The sequence below is a fragment of the Nicotiana attenuata genome, chromosome 7, assembly GCF_001879085.1.
Source record: "Nicotiana attenuata strain UT chromosome 7, NIATTr2, whole genome shotgun sequence".
Taxonomy (NCBI): Eukaryota; Viridiplantae; Streptophyta; class Magnoliopsida; order Solanales; family Solanaceae; genus Nicotiana; species Nicotiana attenuata.
The window spans coordinates 62,040,003-62,059,274 of NC_031995.1; the positions used below are offsets into that span (position 1 = coordinate 62,040,003).

At 36.6% G+C, this 19,272-nt stretch overlaps 3 protein-coding genes across 7 annotated transcripts; 2 read left to right on the plus strand and 1 right to left on the minus strand.

Annotated features, from left to right (window-relative positions):
* LOC109229200 (SEC12-like protein 2) lies at nucleotides 210-7,144 on the plus strand. Its single transcript, XM_019394545.1, has 10 exons — nucleotides 210-543; nucleotides 1,890-1,984; nucleotides 2,455-2,602; nucleotides 4,281-4,372; nucleotides 4,470-4,566; nucleotides 4,933-5,008; nucleotides 5,108-5,228; nucleotides 6,096-6,212; nucleotides 6,297-6,364; nucleotides 6,777-7,144. Exons 1-10 carry the CDS (start codon nucleotides 289-291, stop codon nucleotides 6,881-6,883), a joined length of 1,176 nt encoding a protein of 391 aa, XP_019250090.1. The 5' UTR covers nucleotides 210-288; the 3' UTR covers nucleotides 6,884-7,144.
* Nucleotides 7,965-15,348, plus strand: LOC109229201 (probable WRKY transcription factor 2). 5 transcript variants are annotated; one of them, XM_019394548.1, is made up of 5 exons: nucleotides 7,965-8,283; nucleotides 9,554-10,552; nucleotides 10,633-10,801; nucleotides 10,895-11,053; nucleotides 14,810-15,348. In XM_019394548.1, exons 2-5 carry the CDS (start codon nucleotides 9,559-9,561, stop codon nucleotides 15,063-15,065), a joined length of 1,578 nt encoding a protein of 525 aa, XP_019250093.1. In that variant the 5' UTR covers nucleotides 7,965-8,283; nucleotides 9,554-9,558; the 3' UTR covers nucleotides 15,066-15,348. The 5 variants fall into 5 exon arrangements, with proteins under 5 accessions (XP_019250093.1, XP_019250096.1, XP_019250091.1 ...); XM_019394551.1 differs by lacking the exon at nucleotides 14,810-15,348 and adding an exon at nucleotides 11,787-12,390 and having other exon boundaries at nucleotides 10,627-10,801; XM_019394546.1 differs by having other exon boundaries at nucleotides 7,966-8,283; nucleotides 10,627-10,801.
* LOC109229202 lies at nucleotides 12,582-14,401 on the minus strand. Its single transcript, XM_019394552.1, has 2 exons — nucleotides 13,826-14,401; nucleotides 12,582-13,672 (listed from the first exon to the last, which is right to left on the minus strand). The coding sequence occupies exons 1-2, from the start codon at nucleotides 14,000-14,002 to the stop codon at nucleotides 13,343-13,345; spliced, it is 507 nt and encodes a 168-aa protein (XP_019250097.1). The 5' UTR covers nucleotides 14,003-14,401; the 3' UTR covers nucleotides 12,582-13,342.

The following is a 19,272-nucleotide window of genomic DNA, read 5'->3' on the forward strand; positions in this document are numbered from 1 at the left end:
AAGAAAAGAAGAAGAAGACTTTACTAATTTAGTGGACTACTGGTGCATTAGTTTAACAAATAAAAATATTTTGTAAAATATTTTTTTTAAGTAATTATTTTTAATTTAGCATTGACCCAACCGTCAAAAGGCGTGAACCAAAAAGGTGAATTGATGGCTATTTTTAACCCAACAGATGAACAAAGGTTTTAAGCCTTTTTTCAAATAGTTTAGGGCATTTTAAACCTTTTGCCGAAAATCAAATCCCTTATTACACATCCCCATACGCTGAGATCAAAGTGACAGAAAATGGACAATTCTGCGAATTGCAAGAACTACGGCGTCCCTATCTACGGTGCCGGTTGGGTTCCGTCGAGCGCCCTCAGATCTGCCGTCGAACCGCCGGCCGATGATGAAAAGGACGATGGCGACAAATCATCAGCTCCGGCGCCGGGAAACTACGTAGTCCTTGCCGGAGGAGGTGGAGAAGGGAATAGCGGTATTCGCAACGCGCTCGTTGTAGCTCAGTTCAATTTTGATTCCAATGTTCTCTTTGATGAACCTGTAAGCCATAAACTTTTCCTTCTTATGATTCAATGTCCAGAGCTTTTATGCAAATTGAATTGTTCTGTAGATATTTGGTTGTATACATTTTCAGTCATATAATACGAATCTTGTGCTCATTTTAAGTTTGGCTGGCATTAGTAGATTCCTGTTATGTATGATCTTCGAGGAACTAAAGGTATATGAATTATAGGTGATGTGGATTCCAGATGGCTTCATTTACAAGAGATCAATTGACTGAAACTGATTGAAAACTAGCTTTTTTTTTTTAAATTGAAAACTAGCTTAGTTGACTAGCTGTTTGTTTTTGTTCAGCTCTCTGGATCCAGGGGACTGATGTTTAACAATAGAACTTATGGAATCAATTAATTAACAAACTTCTTTGCAATGTCCGGATGGCTATAAACAGACATGTTAAATGTTACCACCCTGCAATTTTTTGGAGTATTTGGAAAGAAAGAAAGATCTCACATGTTCTGAGGGTGTCATTTCTCCTTTATAGACGCTCAAGGCTAGAAGTTTAATGAGTCTTTTTGTTGGATTGAGGTGAAACTGTAAAGAGTCTAGATAAATTCATGGATTCTGTTAGCGCCTTGACTTACTAGTGGTATTCACAGGTTCATTGTGCAGGAGCTACCTTTTATACTCCGCTACTGTAACCATTGGAATCCTCTGGATGCATTTTAATTTCTCACATTACTTGATTAAGAAAAACACGAATGTCTTGAACTTTTAGAACATGTATTATTTGGCTTCCTGTGTTGGTGGGAGGTAGCAGATACCCGTGGAATTAGTCGAGGTGTGCACAAGCTGGCTCGTACACCATGGTTATAAAAGAATGTATCATTATTTGGCTCAATGAGTTATTCCCTCCTGTTTAATTTATATGATACTGTTTTTATTGAGACGGTCCAAAATATTTGATACGTATCTATTTCTATCCAACTTTCACAAAAATCACAGCTTCCATGAATTCAAATCAATTAGATTATTTAAATTTAAACTTTGAGTTGATGATCTTTTTTAATTGAAACTTACTTTCAGTCATTACTTTACTATTTTCTTCAACTACCACTAGTATAGTACATGAGCCAAATTGAATATCTTAAACTTTGTGCCCGGTCAAACTGCCGGCAAAGCCTAACTCTTGCTTGCTGAAGGATGAGCAGGCTTGGAGGTTGACTATAGAAATCAGATTTGCTAATTTTCAGAGCCTCCTTCTGCTTATATCCAGATGTGCATAAACCTTGATACATTACATGTAACCTGGGAGATTACAGAAACAGATATAGCCTCACCTTTCTGGATTTGGATCACTGACTTAAAATATGTGTTTTTTGTTGAAGGTGGCAAAGGAAGGAACTGGTGGTGATCTGCCCTATAGGATGGCCATCCATCCTGGTGGAGATGGTCTGATATGTTCAATGCCAAAAAGCTGCAGGTGAAGTTTTTTTGTAAATTGTGTTAAAAGCATTTGGTACTTGTAAGAAGATGCATCTACTTGAAGGAAGGTTGTGCCACAGAATTTACTTTTGAGCTTACTTAGCTGGGTATTCATGTTAAGTATTCTCTTCTTTCTTTTCAGCCCTCCCTTTGTGACTTGTGAGTGGTGGCACGGGCTGATGCATAAAATCACCAAAGCATACACTTGCCCTTAGAAGATATAGTTAGTGGCTTATATAGATAAGGCCGAAGTCATCACTTGACATCGTTTTGATCACTTGCCGGTTGACATCATGTCTACTACTTTTTAAAATTGTTCATTTTTGCATTTTTTGAATCCACTCTCTGGTTGGTTACTCTTGCAAACATAGTCCACAGTACCACTTGCAATATTTGAAATTGGAACTTTTGCAGGTACTTTTTGCTAGCAGCTTGATTAAACATCTAATCAATGTGCTTCTTGTGCAGATGGTTTGACTGGGATATTCAGAGAGCTGATAATCTTTCACTGGGTCTAAGATCATCTGAGAGAGTACTTGAGCCATTGCAAGATGTTGGACAACAATTAGCGCTAACTTTTAATAATGAAGGTTCTTTACTTGCTGTCGGCAGTGAGGTAGATATCTTCCCTTAAAACTATTTCAGGTTGAAATGAAATTGTGATTGTTGCATGCGACTGAAGGAAAACTGTTCAACCTGAAGGCATTACTGTTATGTTCATTGTGTATTTAAAGAAGGCCAATTTTATAATATCAGGTCCTCCCATATTCTGGTAAAAGTTGGACAAAGTGTTCTTTAAAAACGCAGGCAGTAAAGCCAATCTTTGTTTATTTTACCCCGCTAAAACATTCTTCTATACCATGAGTTAGATTGGATATAAAGGAAAAGGAGGAGGTAGTTTGAGTCAGGTTTATGGCACCACTAGTTTACATCACTAATTGCCAAAAGAAAGCATCGTGGTACACATGTTCTCCCTGCATATTCAAAAGTTGCAGAAAGTGACTTCATGAAAAAAGGTTGCAGAAAGTGCTATTTTCAGTGGGTTTGTTTTCTTCTCTGAAACCCGTCCTGCCCCACAAGTTAGATATTTTTTTTTGATAAAGTAAAAAATTTCATTAAAAGAAGGGCTAACCAAAATTCTATGCATAAGAGGAGGGAGTAAAAGTCTTTAAGCCATAAATGTATCAACAGTCTTAGCTGAGAATATCTACTGGCTATGTTTTGACCCTCTTTATGGATCCTACATTTTACTTCACCTTTAGAATCCATTTGGCTTTCTCTTTTTCGGATTTTAAATCTTTATTGTAAGAAAAATGTAAGAAAACCTAACTCTTTCAGAAATAGTGAATTGCAGAAGGTAATTAGTTGCAAAGTAAAAAAAAGATAAACTTTAAACAAGTCCTTTTCCATTTTAGAATTTTCTGAGAATCTCTTAAGGAGAAGGCCTTAGATGCTAAATAGATAACTAAAGAAGGGAATAGATTTCTACCAAGAAGTATGAACTTTCATGCTAGTCTTTTCCCACCTCTCTCTCATTCTGTGCTTGCTGCTTCTTTTTGACTCTTTGTAATTCACAAAAGAACTCTGGGAATTGACAGAAGTTAATAGCCATCTTTGTGGGTGTGACCAAGTAAATACATCATGCCTTCCATGACTATCTTACTGCCAGTAATGTGTTGGCTTATGTGTGATGGATATTCAAAATCATGTTCTTCTGGCTGTAAAATGAGCCTGTAGAACAGTTATGATCATAATACTCGGTGGTTTTGAGCTGTCTGCGGCTACCGTACATCGACGGGCAGGTTAACCAGGAAATCAACCAACGATCAATCAGCTATGCTGAGATACCAAGTAGTTGGGGAGGTTAACGAGTAAAAAGTTTCAAGTTTAAACTACAAAGCAGATATACAATTTGTTCTTCTCTATTTGTCCTATTGCTCTAATTAGAAAATAGTGTTTTCTTCCTCCGTGCTTAACTTTAGCAACTTGGCTTGGTGGTGTAATCTGGGTAATACAATCATTCTGAACAGGCTGTCATCCTATCCCCAAAGGTTCCATTTGTTTTGTCAAGTTTTATTTTGGAGAATATTCGTTGTATCGAGTTTCAAATTGAGGTGTGGTTGATTGATTTTGTTAGATCAAGGAGGGAGAGGCCCGGGCCTCTTCTTCTTTCATTCAGCATCTGCTTCTTTCTTCTTGTTATCCTTTTTAAAGAGTGAAATATGGAACTGCATGAGCTTGTTTGCGCAGGTAAATCATAATTATATTGATTATTGAATTTTGGTGCAGTACAGGATGGCAAGTTGAGGGTTTTCAAGTGGCCGAGCATGGAAATTAGTCTTGATGAGGCTAATGCTCATGCTTCTGTGAAGGATCTAGACTTCAGGTTCATAGCATTTTCCAGAGCATTTACTTTAAGCACTACAAGCAATATGTTTTATGGTAGAGTAATTTCGACTCAAATGCTTTTGGTTGTATTGCAGCCCTGATGGAAAATTTCTTGTATCTGTTGGAAGCGGCCCTTGCCGTATTTGGGACGTCTCTAAATCAACATCTGTAGCTTCTTTGATGAAAGAAAATGTAAGAATATCTATGAATGGCTTTTAATTGCTGGAAGATGCTTGATGTGTTCTGTTCCTCTTTTTCTCCACCAAAAGAAAGGAAAAATATGATGCCTCTCCTTTCCAATCTAATTGACACTGAGACTACCCAAAAAGCAGACTAGGTCATTTTTATATGTTTTGTTTCTCCTGTCAATTGGTTTTATATAAACAGGTTCTCTCTTACATGTAGATTCTAATGTTTTATTTTGTTTTTTCCATAAGATAAGAGTATTTACATGTGGATTCTCAAATATTCCCGATTTGAGGAAGGTGTGTGGGCACATACCCAATCCTTTCTCATTGTTGCTATTAGTTATCTGACAAAAACGTCTTCTGTATCCAGGATGAGATTTTTGGCTATTGTAGATTCTCGCCAGTTATTGATGAGAATCAGGTTCTATACATCACCACGATGCGAGGTGGATATGCTATATTGGAATTTATCTGAATTACCTATTTTTAGATAGTGTTTGAGTTGGCATATGAAAAATTAACCCTGTTTTCTTGTGTTTGCAAAGATCAAGGTGGAAGTATTTCGAAGTGGAGTACTACTACGTGGAAGAGGATAAGATCAAAGCGTGTTGTTCGTGATCCTGTTTGTGCCTTTAATATTTCACCCAATGGAAAGCTTCTGGCAGTGTAAGACTCTTTTGTTGGTTTCTCTTCCACGAATGTATGTAAACAACTCTAGGCTATCTCATCCCACCACTTAACACTCCATATAGCTGGACATTCTTAAAGTTGGAAAGTCCATTTATATACTGTGATAAGCTTAGTGCGGACTCTCAAAGAGTTTGAGCATTTGGCTACAAAAGCCAGCTATTTACTGTTTAATAAATTTGATAATATGGTCCTCATAAAAATAAATTTATCAATCGAAGTGGAGAAAAGCAGCTAGTTGATTAGTCCCAAAGGCAATGGTGGAGACGTTGGCGCATAGGAATAGCATACCTTGAGATTCCAGGTTTGAAGCTTAGCTATAACATTACTGTGGGTCCACCTGCTATAACCTTGGTGGGCAGTTACCCGACCACCTGTGCTTGTGGGTTGTAAGAGACTGAGTGGTAGATTAGTTGAGGTGTGCACAAATTAGCCTGGACCAACAACAGTAAAAAAATAAGTGGCTGATTGACTTTGTGGAACATATTATCACAATCCTTGCTCTTGTATGATTAGATCTGTATCATTGGAGACGCCTGGAGAGCTATCAAATCTCAGAGTAATTTGTCAGATTGTAGCTTGTTGTGTAAGAGACATATGAAGTTTTTGCGTGGGACTATTGAATCTATGCCAGTGTCTCCGGCTAATATGCTTAAGAACAACTTACATTTAGGTTGTAACATTTTCAGGGGCTTTTCCATAAGTTCATGTCTTACATGATGGTCCACGTGAAACTAACACCATCCTGTCGACATCTTACAACACTGAACCGTAGATGTAATAATTGATGTTGCATAGAATATGTTATTGGGGACCTAAATGCTGCCTATTTCACTTTCTTTGCAGAGGAACAATCGAGGGAGATGTACTGATAATTTCTTCTAACAATTTGCAAGTGCAAAATGTGGTGAAAAAGGCTCATCTTGGTCTTGTGACAACATTGAAGTTCTCGGAAGATTCGAGGTCCTAAATGTTTTTCATGTTCCTGTTAAAGCTATAAAAGCCTGCACTCAACACAAACAATTCTAAATTTTCTGCTTTCTTCAGGGCTTTGCTTTCTGCCTCCATGGATTCAAGAGTGAGAGTGACAATTATAAAGGAAGAGAAGAAAAGTGGTGAGTATTTAATTTCCATATCAGTATCAGGAACATGATGGTAGAGACTGCTTTTTTTCTGTGGGGTGGTTGCTAGCAGGTAGCTGGCGAGTTCTGAAAATGAGCTAACAAGTTTCTAAGCTTCTGCTATTGATCTTGATTAGTTTAGTTTTAACTTGATCTTCATCTAAGAAAGAAGTTGATATTACCGATAACATGAAACTAGTAGAAAACAACTGCATATGTGTGTGTGAGTTTTATTCTTTATTAGCTTTTGAGTGATTTAATCTGTAAGAAAATTTGTCCAACTGGCTGATAACGATTATACTGCAAACAGATCTCTCTTTCTAGTATCAAGTCCCATGCTTTCTGCATGCATAATTGACTTTTGTTGTGGAAATTTTGTCATTAAAAATATTGTTTACATTTGCAGGTCTGAGCTTGTGGATCGTTATACTCGTCATTCTGATTGCAATAGCTGTATTTTACGCAGCAAACAATGGGATTATTCCATTGGAGCTAAACTCTACACTTAAATGACGAGCTTTACCCAGAAGTATTGTTAGAATGGTTATGTTTATAGGTGGAACAATATCTGTGGCATTTTTGAAGGCTGGACAGTGGCTTTGGATTCTAGCTTAAGTTAAAAGATATCTGGTGTTTTGGGTGTGCTTCAAGTGTTAAGACAGTTCATTTCTCCATTAGATTCTCACTGTACAAAACAAGTTGTTGACTAGGTCTATCTCTTCCATTTCAACTTTATTTGGTAGATCTTTCTCAAAATAAATTGGAGGTTTTCCACCTGCTCCTTTACGTTCAGTTCATATGAGAGGGGATTTCGAGATCAAACCCCAGAAAACTAAAAATAAAATTCTGGAAAAGGAAAGGGAAGTTTGATCCGAGGGATTCTTATTACGTTTACAGTGGGAAATAGCACAAATTTTTTTCCAAAACAATATTTGTGGTTACTTGAAAATATTTGCAGAGACAGATTTCCTTGTACATTAATTCTTTCAAAATTCGAACTTGAAACACTATTTTCCACAAACCAAAGTCAATGCAAAAAAAATAAATAAAAAATTCTGTTCTAGTGCCACCTTTCAATGAAAACCAGTAAAATAAAGAGAGAATATTCAGAAAAAGAAAACAAAATCAGTCGCCTTAGACGTGGGTCGAACGTTGTGGTTTTCATCCGTCCATTCCATCTTTTAATTCTATCTATAGCAAAGCTGACAATCCAACAACAAGACATACCTAGTCTGGGGATTGGAAAGGAAAATATGTCACATAGATGTTACTCCTACGTTGTGAAGGTAAAGAAACCGTTTTCAATAGACTCTCGGCTCAATAGAAGAATAATAGAGAAAAAACCATATTGAAAATAATACTAACAATAACAAAATAATAAGCAAATCTAAAACAAGAGAAACACTGTGAAGTAGTAGAATGACAAAAAAAAGGAAAAGTAAAAAGAGCTTTGTCATTACACAGTAAAAGGAAAAAGTCAAAACAAAATAAAACCTCAGACTAGTGACAAACACCAAATGCCATTATGCCACGTGTCTTTGCGAAACAGTACCAAGTCCAACATAAGAATAAGATTCTAGTAATCTTTCCCAAATTTAAGGTGTTTTGAGGTCCGTTGATGCTCTAACACGTGAACCACCCCTCTTAGCTTAACTCATCAACCCCAAAAGCAAAAAACTGATCATTCTATTCTTCCTATAAAATTTTGCGAATTAATTGTCGTTCAAACACACACACACACACACACACTGACATAGACATCCTTTTTTTATTACCAGCTTTTGTTGGTTTAGTATTTTTGTTGAGAGCTATAAAAAAGTAGTATTTGGTCCAAGTCAATTCTGCTGAAAACCTCTTCTCCTCTTTTGATCATCGGGAGAATTTTCTACAGACCTTTCAGCTCCGAAGAACAGGTACAAGAAGAGAACATAGGACTTCTTACTGTTTGACTTTCCATCTCTTTGTGCCTGTTTTTGGTTACTCTTTCTGAAAATTTAATTTAATGTTTGTTTTGTGTTTGAGAATTCTCTTGACATTCCAGAGCTTATGCTCTTCTGTTGTTTCTCTTTTTTGCTAGTTAATTTTCTTTAACCAAATTTTGAGGGGTTGTGCAAATTGGGTAGAAGGGAGGGTCTGAGAATACTGTTCGCCTTTTTTATTTTTATTTATTTTTAATTCTGAAGTTTATGTAGTATTAGGTACTATTCTGAAGAATCTGAACATATGTATTAACTATTCAGCATCTAATTAGGAATAGAAGAATTATACCCGTTTGTTCCATTTTATGTAGCATATTTTCCTTTTTAGTCTGTCCGAAAGAGAATGACACTTAGAAACAATTTAATCTTAAACTTCTCATTTTACTTTAATGAGATAGATTTATAGCCACGTAAATATGTATCGCTTGTTTTACACTACAAGTCTCAATAGTTTTTCTTTCTTAAATTTTTGTCCAGTCAAACACCGTCACATGGGACGGGGGAGTAGTAGGTAATATGCTTCTTGTTTGGACACGTCTATGTTTGTCAAGTAAGTCAATCATCTTATCAACCATGCTCTAGACTAGTTGGGGTCGGCTATCATTGTCAATTCAGTGATCAATGATAATTACCCCAAAATTTATCCCCAAAAAAAGAACATAAAATATTTAAAGCAAAGATCTGCATGTCCAATGCGGCTTGCTGGAATCAATGTCTAATTGCTGGTTGGTTTGATGCTATACTTGCATTACGATAGGTCTTTACATGAGTTTTGTAATCCCTAACTTACCTTTTAAAAAAACAGATTATTTAGTATTATAATGAATGAAACTCGAGCAAAGCGAAATGGATATAAAGAATCAATAGCCAAGCGCTTTAGTTTGTGATTTAGGTTTAGTCGATCATTATACCTATTATTAATTCCCATAGCTTTTCTGCTTGTTGTCCGCTTGAGTTCAGTATGCGATATTATCATTTTCCAGTAAAAAATGTTATCTGTCTTTGCATGCTATTAATTTCTACATGTCAGTGGTTCATCGTGCTCGAGAAAAAATTGATGTTCGATGTGTTCTAAATAGACAGTGGGGACACACTTGTTTTGGGAATATCGGATCCATATGTTGCATATGCCCGTATACTTGTACTTTATTCCCCTGCCTAAAATGTAGATACTTTGGTGTATTTGCTTCAAATAATTTTTCAGCTTGAATGGGTACACATAAGGAAGATGTGACAGATGAAGTTTCCTCTGAAAAATTACAGCAGAAACAGGACCTTGACACTGTTACTTACAGATCAGAGTTGAAAGAGAAAGGAATCTGTGAGTCAATGTCAGCTGAAGTTATTTCTGGTGAACTACAGAAGAGGGTGAGCCCCGATGCTTTGGAAAAGTCATCACAAAGTAATCAAGATGAAAATGCACTTTCTACGACATGCCAAGAAGTATCGGGTGAAGTCAAGCCAAAGAAGAGTGTCATTGAAGGGATTGAAAAATTTCAGCAGAAACCGGACCCTGACACTGTCACCAACAGATCAGAGTCAAAAGAGAAAGGAACCTGTGATTCAGTTTCAGCTAAAGTTGTTTCTGATGAACTACTTAAGGGACTGAGCCCCGATTCTTTGGCAAAGGCATCAGAATCTAGTCGAGTTTCTGTTCTACCAAAGAAGGAACCATACATAAAATCTTGTGAATCAGATCCTCCTGTAAAAGACAGAAACGTTTCCTTAGTACCTGGGAAAGCTTCAGATTCTTCACAAAATATACAACGTGAGAAAATGGAAGTTGTTGTATCTCAACCTAATCAAGAACAAGTAACTTATTCCACAAGGCCTGAAAAAGCTTTGGATAAGTTGCAACCAAGGCGGAACCTTGATATGAATGTCCAGGCTTTGCCATCTGATCAAGAAATCATTCCTTTCAGATCACCTGAAAAACCATCTGAAGATGGATATAACTGGCGAAAATATGGTCAGAAACTTGTTAGAGGAAATGAGTTTACTCGGAGTTATTACAAATGCACGTCTCCTAATTGTCTTGCAAAAAAGCAAGTGGAGAGATCACATGATGGGCATATTACCAATATCCACTATATCGCAAAGCATGAACATCCAAAACCTTTAAATAGTCCCCAAATCTCCCCCGAGTTTGTAGTGCCTATGCAAATGAAACAAACAGACATGCCAATGGGAACACCACGAGAAGGTACTTAAGATAGCTGAGTCAATTGTTTTATTCGATCTAGATAAGTATATAATTTTAATGAGTTACCTAATTAGCTGAAGGTAAGAAATCTATTGTAATTGGTCAAACATGTCAATCTATCGAACCATCGGAGAGCTCGCTTTCAACGGCTATTGTACCAGCTGGTGATAGCGCAACAGATACAGTTATGAAGCCACACAAATCAGGAGATGAGGCTGATAATAGTGGTGGTCCGGACCCAAAGAGACAGTATGTGATAGCCAAAACCTTATTTATTTGTCTTCAGTTTTCAGGTCTAGACACTCTCTTAGAGTTGATAGTTGTGCAATTGTTTTGCAACAGGAAGAGAGAAGTACCTAGAAGTGATGAGATTCCACCTATTAAGTCTCATAGTGAACCACAACATATTGTTCAAACAAGGAGTGAAGTGGATATAGTCAATGATGGTTATCGGTGGCGCAAATATGGGCAAAAACTGGTAAAAGGAAATCCAAATCCTAGGTAAGTATTTCCTTTGCTTTAAAAACATGTTTGTAAATCTTTGCCCATGCAAAATAGCTTTTTCTTATCTTAACCTTGAGTTGCTTTCTTGTTATGATTGTTTACAAAGCATTCCTATTCTTCCACTGTAAACCGTGAAAGGAACGGAAGCAATGAATGTCGCCTATCAGAATAATTGCTGTCTTCATCTCATGTTGAATGTCCACCTTTCTTTTTTAAGTTGTCCTAAATTAGTCCGAAAATGGCATAACTCATTAACTCTTGCTTGCACGGGTCCCTTTCACTCTTCTGGATACAACTTCAAAAATACTAAGCCCTCCTATATGGCCTTACTCTTACATGATCCTCCTCATCCGATGTGGCTTGCCATTTCTCTATGTTCACCTTCTTTAACCCTACCTTGTAAGGCCATATGTTCTATCGTTCGGCCCATTAGTAGCCTGCTTGACTATTTCTTTTTCAGTCTATCAATACCAGTGGATCCAATCTGCTCTCTCTTGTCAGTAATACTATTTCTTGTTGTCGTTAACCTTTCAAAACCCAATGCTGTACTGTGACATTCTTGTGTATCTTTATACATATGACACACCCCAAAATCTGTTAAAGAACCACATTGCATTTTCTTGCTAAAAATAATACTATTCTAATCTGGACCAAGTAATTAGCAGTCTTTGAAAATGTATTCCATAAATACAATATCCATAGGTTGACTCATGCTCTTTTGCTTCTACAGAACCATATGGAACTGTACGTTCATCTAAATTTGTTTGTTTATTGACTAAAAGCAACTGTATCTCATTTACAGAAAAAACGACTTGAGCTATTATTCTTCTATTTCTGTAAAAAATTTAATACAGATATTATTGCGGAGTTTGGTCAAGAAAAGTATATACGATCAACTATGTATCAATTACAAACTAGTTGGGATTGGTTATATGTATTTTCTGTATCCATAACGCTCCATTTGGGCTAGTACTAAACAATTTGTCTACTCTTTCCTTGTTGGTTCGTTTTGATTGCTTACTCACTTGATGTTGACTAGTTTTACAAGTTGAACTTCTCATCTTCCGATAACATGTCCCCTTCCTGTCAAAAGTGATGTTTATTTCTGAAAGTGAGATTGGAGGATATAAATAGTCACTTTACGATCATATCTTGCGAGGTAATCCAAGTATGAAACATTAGACCTAGTTAATCCGATTAAGAGAGAAAAAGGAAAACACTAATATATAGCTGATATGGTCAGTTTTATGTTTCTCTTGCCCCCCGACTCTATTTTTCAACGAGCATGTTTGTTGGTTCTTGATAAAAGAAATTAAGGGAAATAACTGGGAAGATGACAAGAAAATAAAAAAATATACTGGAATAGATGTAAAAGGAACTGAAGCTGAAAATACTATTTTATTTTACTGCATTTGGACTACAATTTATAAGAGAAATACTAACTTAAAAGACCTAAAAATCAGCATAAAATATGCTGAAAATAACTAACTCCTAGAGACTAGTTCACTCCTAAAGACTAGTTCAAAATTATTTCAAATTTCAAACTAAATTGCTGCAGTAAATAGCTGAAACAGTAAAATAATTTTACTGAGAGCAGCTTCTAAAGCATATTTCTAAGACTCCTCCTTGCTTTTGAAGCTGCAAATTCTGAATTTGTCCGTTGTAAACCTTTAACTGGAAGCGACTTTGTACGTAAATCTGCCAACTGATCTTTGGACTTGCAGTGAATCGAGTTCACTTCTGTATTTTGCTGCATCTCATGATTGTTAATGAAATAACTTGGCTCGTTTTTCATCTTCATTTACATCTTGCCTTGAGACTTGTCAACTTTCTTCCAGAATTGCATTTTTTGAAATATTGACAACTTCTTCCTTACCTTATTTTCACATATGTCCTCAGTTGGAGAATTACCTGCACTTAGTAGATTCTTTTGGCTCCATTCTTCATCTTCGGTTGGATCAAATGAGAAATTTTTACCTCTCATTTTAACCCTTAAAATCTCAAGTCCAGTTGCATCATAAATGAAACAATATTTATCTTCAAAGGATACTTTAAATCCTTTTTCCATTAGTTGTCCAACATTTAATAAATTTTGATCAATATCAGGAACATAAAGAACATCTGAAATTTTCTTAGTACCTGAATTTGTTGGGATTGCAACAGTTCCTTTTCCTTTAGCAAGAATATAATCACCATTTCCAATTCTGACTTTCTTATTTCCTATAGACGTGAACTCTTTGAAAAGATTTATATCATATGTCATGTGGTTTGTACAACCACTGTCAATCAACCAAAAATCAGATTTTTTTTGGTTGAAAGAATAGTTGCCACAAACAAGTGATCTTCTTCTTCTTCATTGGCGACTTGGGCATCTGTTTCATGCTTTTGATATTTGCCTTTGCAAATTACAGCTTCATGACCAAGTTGGTTGCAAAGTTTGCACTTTGCATCTGGCCTCTTCCAACATTTGAATGGTGGATGACCTTTTTTGCCACAGTGCTGACAAGGCGGGTAATCTTTTTTAACATTATTACCCTTGCTTTGAGTTTTGTGGTTGGCTGCCAGGGCTCCTTCAACCATACCATCTTGCCTCATAAGCCTCCTTTGCTCTTGTGCCTGCAATGTATTTAACAATTCTGCCAAGGTAATCTTGGATAGATCCTTTGTATTTTCCAAGGTAGTTATGGATACTTCATATTTTTCAGGCACCGTAACAAGAATTTTTTCAACAATTCTTGAATCTTTAAATTTAGTACCAAGCAATCTTACCTTGTTAACAATGCCAAGCAACCGATCTGAGTATTCTTTGACAGTCTCGGATTCCTTCATTTTCTGCAACTCGAATTCCCTTATTAAATTCAACACCTTCATGCCTCGTATTCTTTCATCTCCTGTATATTCTCCCTTCAGATAATCCCAGATTTCTTTTGCTGATTTGAGAGTCATAACTCTCGTGAAAATTGTTGCAGACACACCAGCAAACAAAAGTTGCTTTCGCCTTTGATTTCCTGGTTTTCTTTTCCTTGTGACTCTTGATCTGGGCCACCGTGGGGAGTGTTAGGCAGCGGAAGAACATCATAATCCTCTTCCACGGCCTCCCAAAGATCTAAAGCCTCCAAGTAAGTCTCCATTCTCACTGCCCACAATTGGTAATTTTCACCATCAAAGACTGGAGGAGCCAATTGAGAAAAACTCATTTCAGTCTCCATCTCACTCAAGAAAAGATTTTACTTAGGTCCCTGAAGAAGATGGCTCTTGATACCAATTGTTGGTTCTTGATAAAAGAAATTAAGGGAAATAACTGGGAAGATGATAAGAAAATAAAAAAATATACTGGAATAGATGTAAAAGGAACTGAAGCTGAAAATACTATTTTATTTTACTGCATTTGGACTACAATTTATAAGAGAAATACTAACTTTAAAGACCTAAAAATCAGCACAAAATATGCTGAAAATAACTAACTCCTAGAGACTAGTTCACTCCTAAAGACTAGCTCAAAATTATTTCAAATTCAAACTAAATTACTGTAGTAAATAGCTGAAACAGTAAAATAATTTTACTGAGAGCAACTTCTAAAGCATATTTGTTTCAGATCATACTTCTCGTCTTTGATAATGTTCAAGTTTTTGTATGATTTTCTCGCTCTTGCCTTCCACCGCCAACCTCTCTCTCTCTACGCAGCTCAAACATCTAGTTAAATGTGCAATGCTTTTGCACTCTCTCTATAAATCTAGCTTCCGTTATATGTAGGAGTTACTACAGATGCTCAAGTGCTGGTTGCCCTGCAAAGAAGCATGTGGAGAGGGCATCCCATGATCCAAAATTAGTCGTTACAGCGTATGAAGGGCAGCATGACCATGATATTCCGCCTTCTAGGACTGTTATGCAAAATGCAGCAGGTGCTGATTCTAATAATACAACCAGAATAAGTGGAGAGTCCACACCTGAATCAGGCGAAAACAAACATGTTGGCCTTGATAGGGTTGTTCATATCGGCGCAAATTAAGCACAATGTACACAATTCCGATCAATCAACTGATCCAGATTTAGATAATCCTACTTCATTAAGTCTTCTAATCTTATCTCTTCCTTACTTCAAACTGTAATTGGTCAATTATCCTCCATTTCAGGAGAGAAGCAAGGATTGAATATATGTATAGGAACCTCTGATTTAACCTCATAATTGGTGTGAATTCCTAAATTTACTGTATAAGTTATGTTGTCGAACAAAGGAAAACAGAGTATAGATTTGATCATATGTATCTAATTGTTGCCAGTTGATCAGGCTATTTTATCTCCTTAAACAAGTTTTTATACATAAATAAGATGATTTAACTGTGGTTGCAAAATTGGGAAAATGACACTGTATACCCGCTCTCAAAATAATAGCCGGAAAAATGTATATTTTTTGTATATATATATATATATTTTGTATGTTATATACAAATTGTATACACTTTTTCGGCTATCGAATATAAATAATTCTTGGCGTGGGCTAAAAGTGATAATACCCCTGCAAAATTCTTGCAATAATAGCTGGTTGCTTGCTCCTAGTTTATCAATTCTTATACACATAAGTTGGTAAAAATTCCCTTTCTCCTCCTCCATCTCCTCCTTCGTTTTCTTCTTCTGCTGCTGCTGTTGGTGCTACTATGAAACTTCAGTTCATTGGGATGATTGCCATAAGTATGTTTATCCTTGAAGTGTTTTGGATCAACACCACCAAAAACAAGTTCACCTCCCTCTTTTGCATTTATATCGCGATTAAGCCAGAAAGAGAACACAGGCTCCTTTACGAGATCTTGCTTCACCATATTATACCTGCACATATATCATGAATCAAACAGATAAGAATCCAAAAACTGAGAAGAAAGGAAAACAAGATAGAATTGTTAAAAAACTGAACTGAACAAATGAATTGCAGGCCTTATTACTAGACAGGTGTAGTGTTTCCAACATCAATTTCCTTGAAACCAAGCCCAAGTATTCCATCAAACTTTGCAACTATAAATGTAATACTTGGTTCCCGTGTTCATCACAAACATAACAAAGCTTCAGCTAAAACATGCTGAAGTTCAGCAAATATAGAACAAAACTTCAGCTAAAACATGCTGAAGTTCAGCAAACAGAGAACAAAACTTCAGCTACTAGAATGCTTAAGTTCAGCAATTACAAACAAAAACTTCAGCAAATAGAGAACAAAACTTCAGCTACTAGAATGCTTAATCAGCAATTACAAACAAAAACTTCAGCACACTTGGTTCAGCAATTTTTGCTACTTCAGGCCCGTCTACTAGAATGCTGAAGTTTGCGTGATTGCCTTTGCATACTTCAGGCCCGTATGCCTGGAAGTTACACGAAAAGTGGGTACGCTTGCAATTTTTTTTGCAAAACGGGTATAAGTTAAAACGTGACCCAAAAAGCAGGTATAGATGCAAATGCCCCATAAGTTGGTGTTTTTTAACAATAGAGATGTACCAATTATAGATAGCTGTCTTTAAATCAAACTCCCTCTGACCAAAATAAATGCCTCTCTCCCTTTAGTTCTGTAATACAAATAAACTTGATCCTTTCATGTGGAGACTTATTTCCCTCAACCAATTTATAAACTTATTTTTTCAAATGCGATAATTTTACATACTATTTTAATATTTTACAATTCAAAATGTTATTTTTTCTAGTACGCTATAAATCCTATTCTATGTTTACAATCACGTGCATACTTAGCAGTTTTTGATCATAGACTTAAGTTTGAAATGTGTAAATACAGAAAATTGCCATTAAATCATACTCCCTCTGTCCAAATAAATCTAATTTCCTTTTCCTTTTTAGACCCGGCTTTAAAAAATTATCCTTTTCATTTGGGGGAGCTCTATTTCCTTTAAACAATTTCAATCTAACTTAAGTTAATACTAATATTACTTCAAATGTGACTAATAATTTACCAAATTTTTAACTTTTTCTGTACTTCAAGTTCAAATAATTCTATTAATTCAAGAAATAATTTATATCCTAAGTCTAGTTTACTGGAAAGAAGAGTATAACTGACTTTTAAATAATTTAGACGGGTAAATTTTGAATCGTACTCCATTCAAGTAAATCTTTCTTTCTTTCCTTATGACTGTCTAAAAAAACGTGACCATTTTCATTGGGTAAGCGTTATTTACCTAAAAAAACAAAGTAACATATATTGTTTCAGACTTGATGATAGATATTTTACCAAATATTTTGTTTTTGCACTTCAAATTAGAATTTTTAGGTACTTTACTAATTCAACAAATTTTATTCTCATAAGTATTAACCTATGTTTAAGGAATCACGCGTAAAGTATACTACTTAGCATGTTTTATCATTAATAGATTGAACCCCACAAACTAAACGGTCTAGAAAACTTTTACGTAATTGAATTAATAAAAACCAAAAAAAGCAAAAATGTTGTGATAACTAATGTTGCCTGTGGCTCCGCATTTGTATGTTAGCGCTTGCGGATTTAAGTTGTATATATCGACAATGTTTACCTCGAAAATACGAGTAATAATTAAATTTGATTTGTGATTTTAAAGATATGTGATTTAGTTCAATACCAATTAATAATCAAGAAATATGAAGTAGAAGTGAAAGAGACAAGTGAATCAAACCAGTATTACTTGACAGTAGTGACCTCGAGATCGTGACCTCGAGATGGGCTAAGAGCAATAAAGCAAGACAAGTAAAGCAAGAGCAGTAGAGCTAACGGACAATGCTGATGAACAGTAAGCAAAAAGTAGAGTGTATATTCTTTTCTCGGTGACTATGTGTTGTCACAAATGATTGGGGTCCCCTCTATATAATAGAGGAACCCCAAATAAGGAATATTTCTATTTACAATAGGGAATATTCTTGATACAATTGTCTAACCGCCTAGCACGGAATCGTACAATCCTATTCCAGGATTTGCGCCATGATTTTGGGGACGTGGCAGGAATCTAGCTCATTCTGTTACAAATTCATAACGGTACTATTTCGGGATCGAGTATATTTGCCCCCGGTGCTCCTCGTACTTCTTTCTCCGATTATCCTTTCTGTCTTCGAGCTCGAGTCTGGTCCACCGGGCTCGAACTCGACTTTGCTCGGCCTCGGGCTTAGGATGGACCCTCGAGTCTACAAGTCGGAGGCATATGATAATGATCGCATACAGATAGTCCCCGCATTTCTTAGAGTAAGATGATAAGAAACGATTTGATCCTCGTACTCCCGGAGTCTTTAGTGATGACGTCACTTCCGTGACGTAGGTGCTTGAAGTGACTGAAACGTCCCGTTGGTTCACTTCCCCAAAGCATCGAATGTACGCTAGTATTGGTCGGCCATTAGTGTCGCCGAACCGTCGTTGCTCTTCTATAAATATGAGGCCATTCCTTTGAGTAAAGAACTTTACTCTTTCATTATATCTTTCCCTTTTTCATCTCTTTCTCTAATCATCTGTTACCACCGCTTCTTTAAGCTCCGGAAAACGCCAGGATTTTATAAAAATACCACATTCCAACATAGTCTGTATCCTTTAGCTTGAAATCATGGCTAAAACTTCCAAAACGATCCCCTAAAAAGATAAAGCGCCGGTTTCTTCTTCCTCTCAGTCGGCCAAACCGGTGGTGCCGCCAACTCTTGAAGAAATTACCCTCGGCCCTTGCGTAATTAAAAAAGACTTCAGTATTGAAAATTCCCCCGATGTCCCGGGCCGATGTGAGCATGCGTCTCGATATCTTAGTTTGATATCGAAGAAGCACCTCAAAGATGTGAAGAAGGACTGTGGTTGGGGAGACGAGGTCGTGGTTCACATCCCGAGCCCCGAGGAAAGCATTACTACCCACGTGGAGGGGTTTTTAAGTGTTTACACTTACCCCTTCACACTGGGTCCCCTCGATCCGGTGGTGATCGATTTCTGCCAAACATACGAAGTCACCCTCGGCCAAATTCACCCCTCTTTTTGGTGCATCATGATCATGTTGCGCTACTTTTCCGAAAAGGCCGAGGGGTTGGGATTCACTCTCAACCACCTGATTCGATTGTATCGGCCCCAGCTGTTTTGAGGGCTTATCAAGTTGCAACGTCGCACGAAGAAAGCCTTTTTTGCCAGTAATGACGAAACCAAGGATCGAGGCTGGATGAGCCGCTTTGTCAGTGTAAGGACCTCGGATGTCATCCAAGGATAAAATGCCGTTCCCGGAGAGATGGAA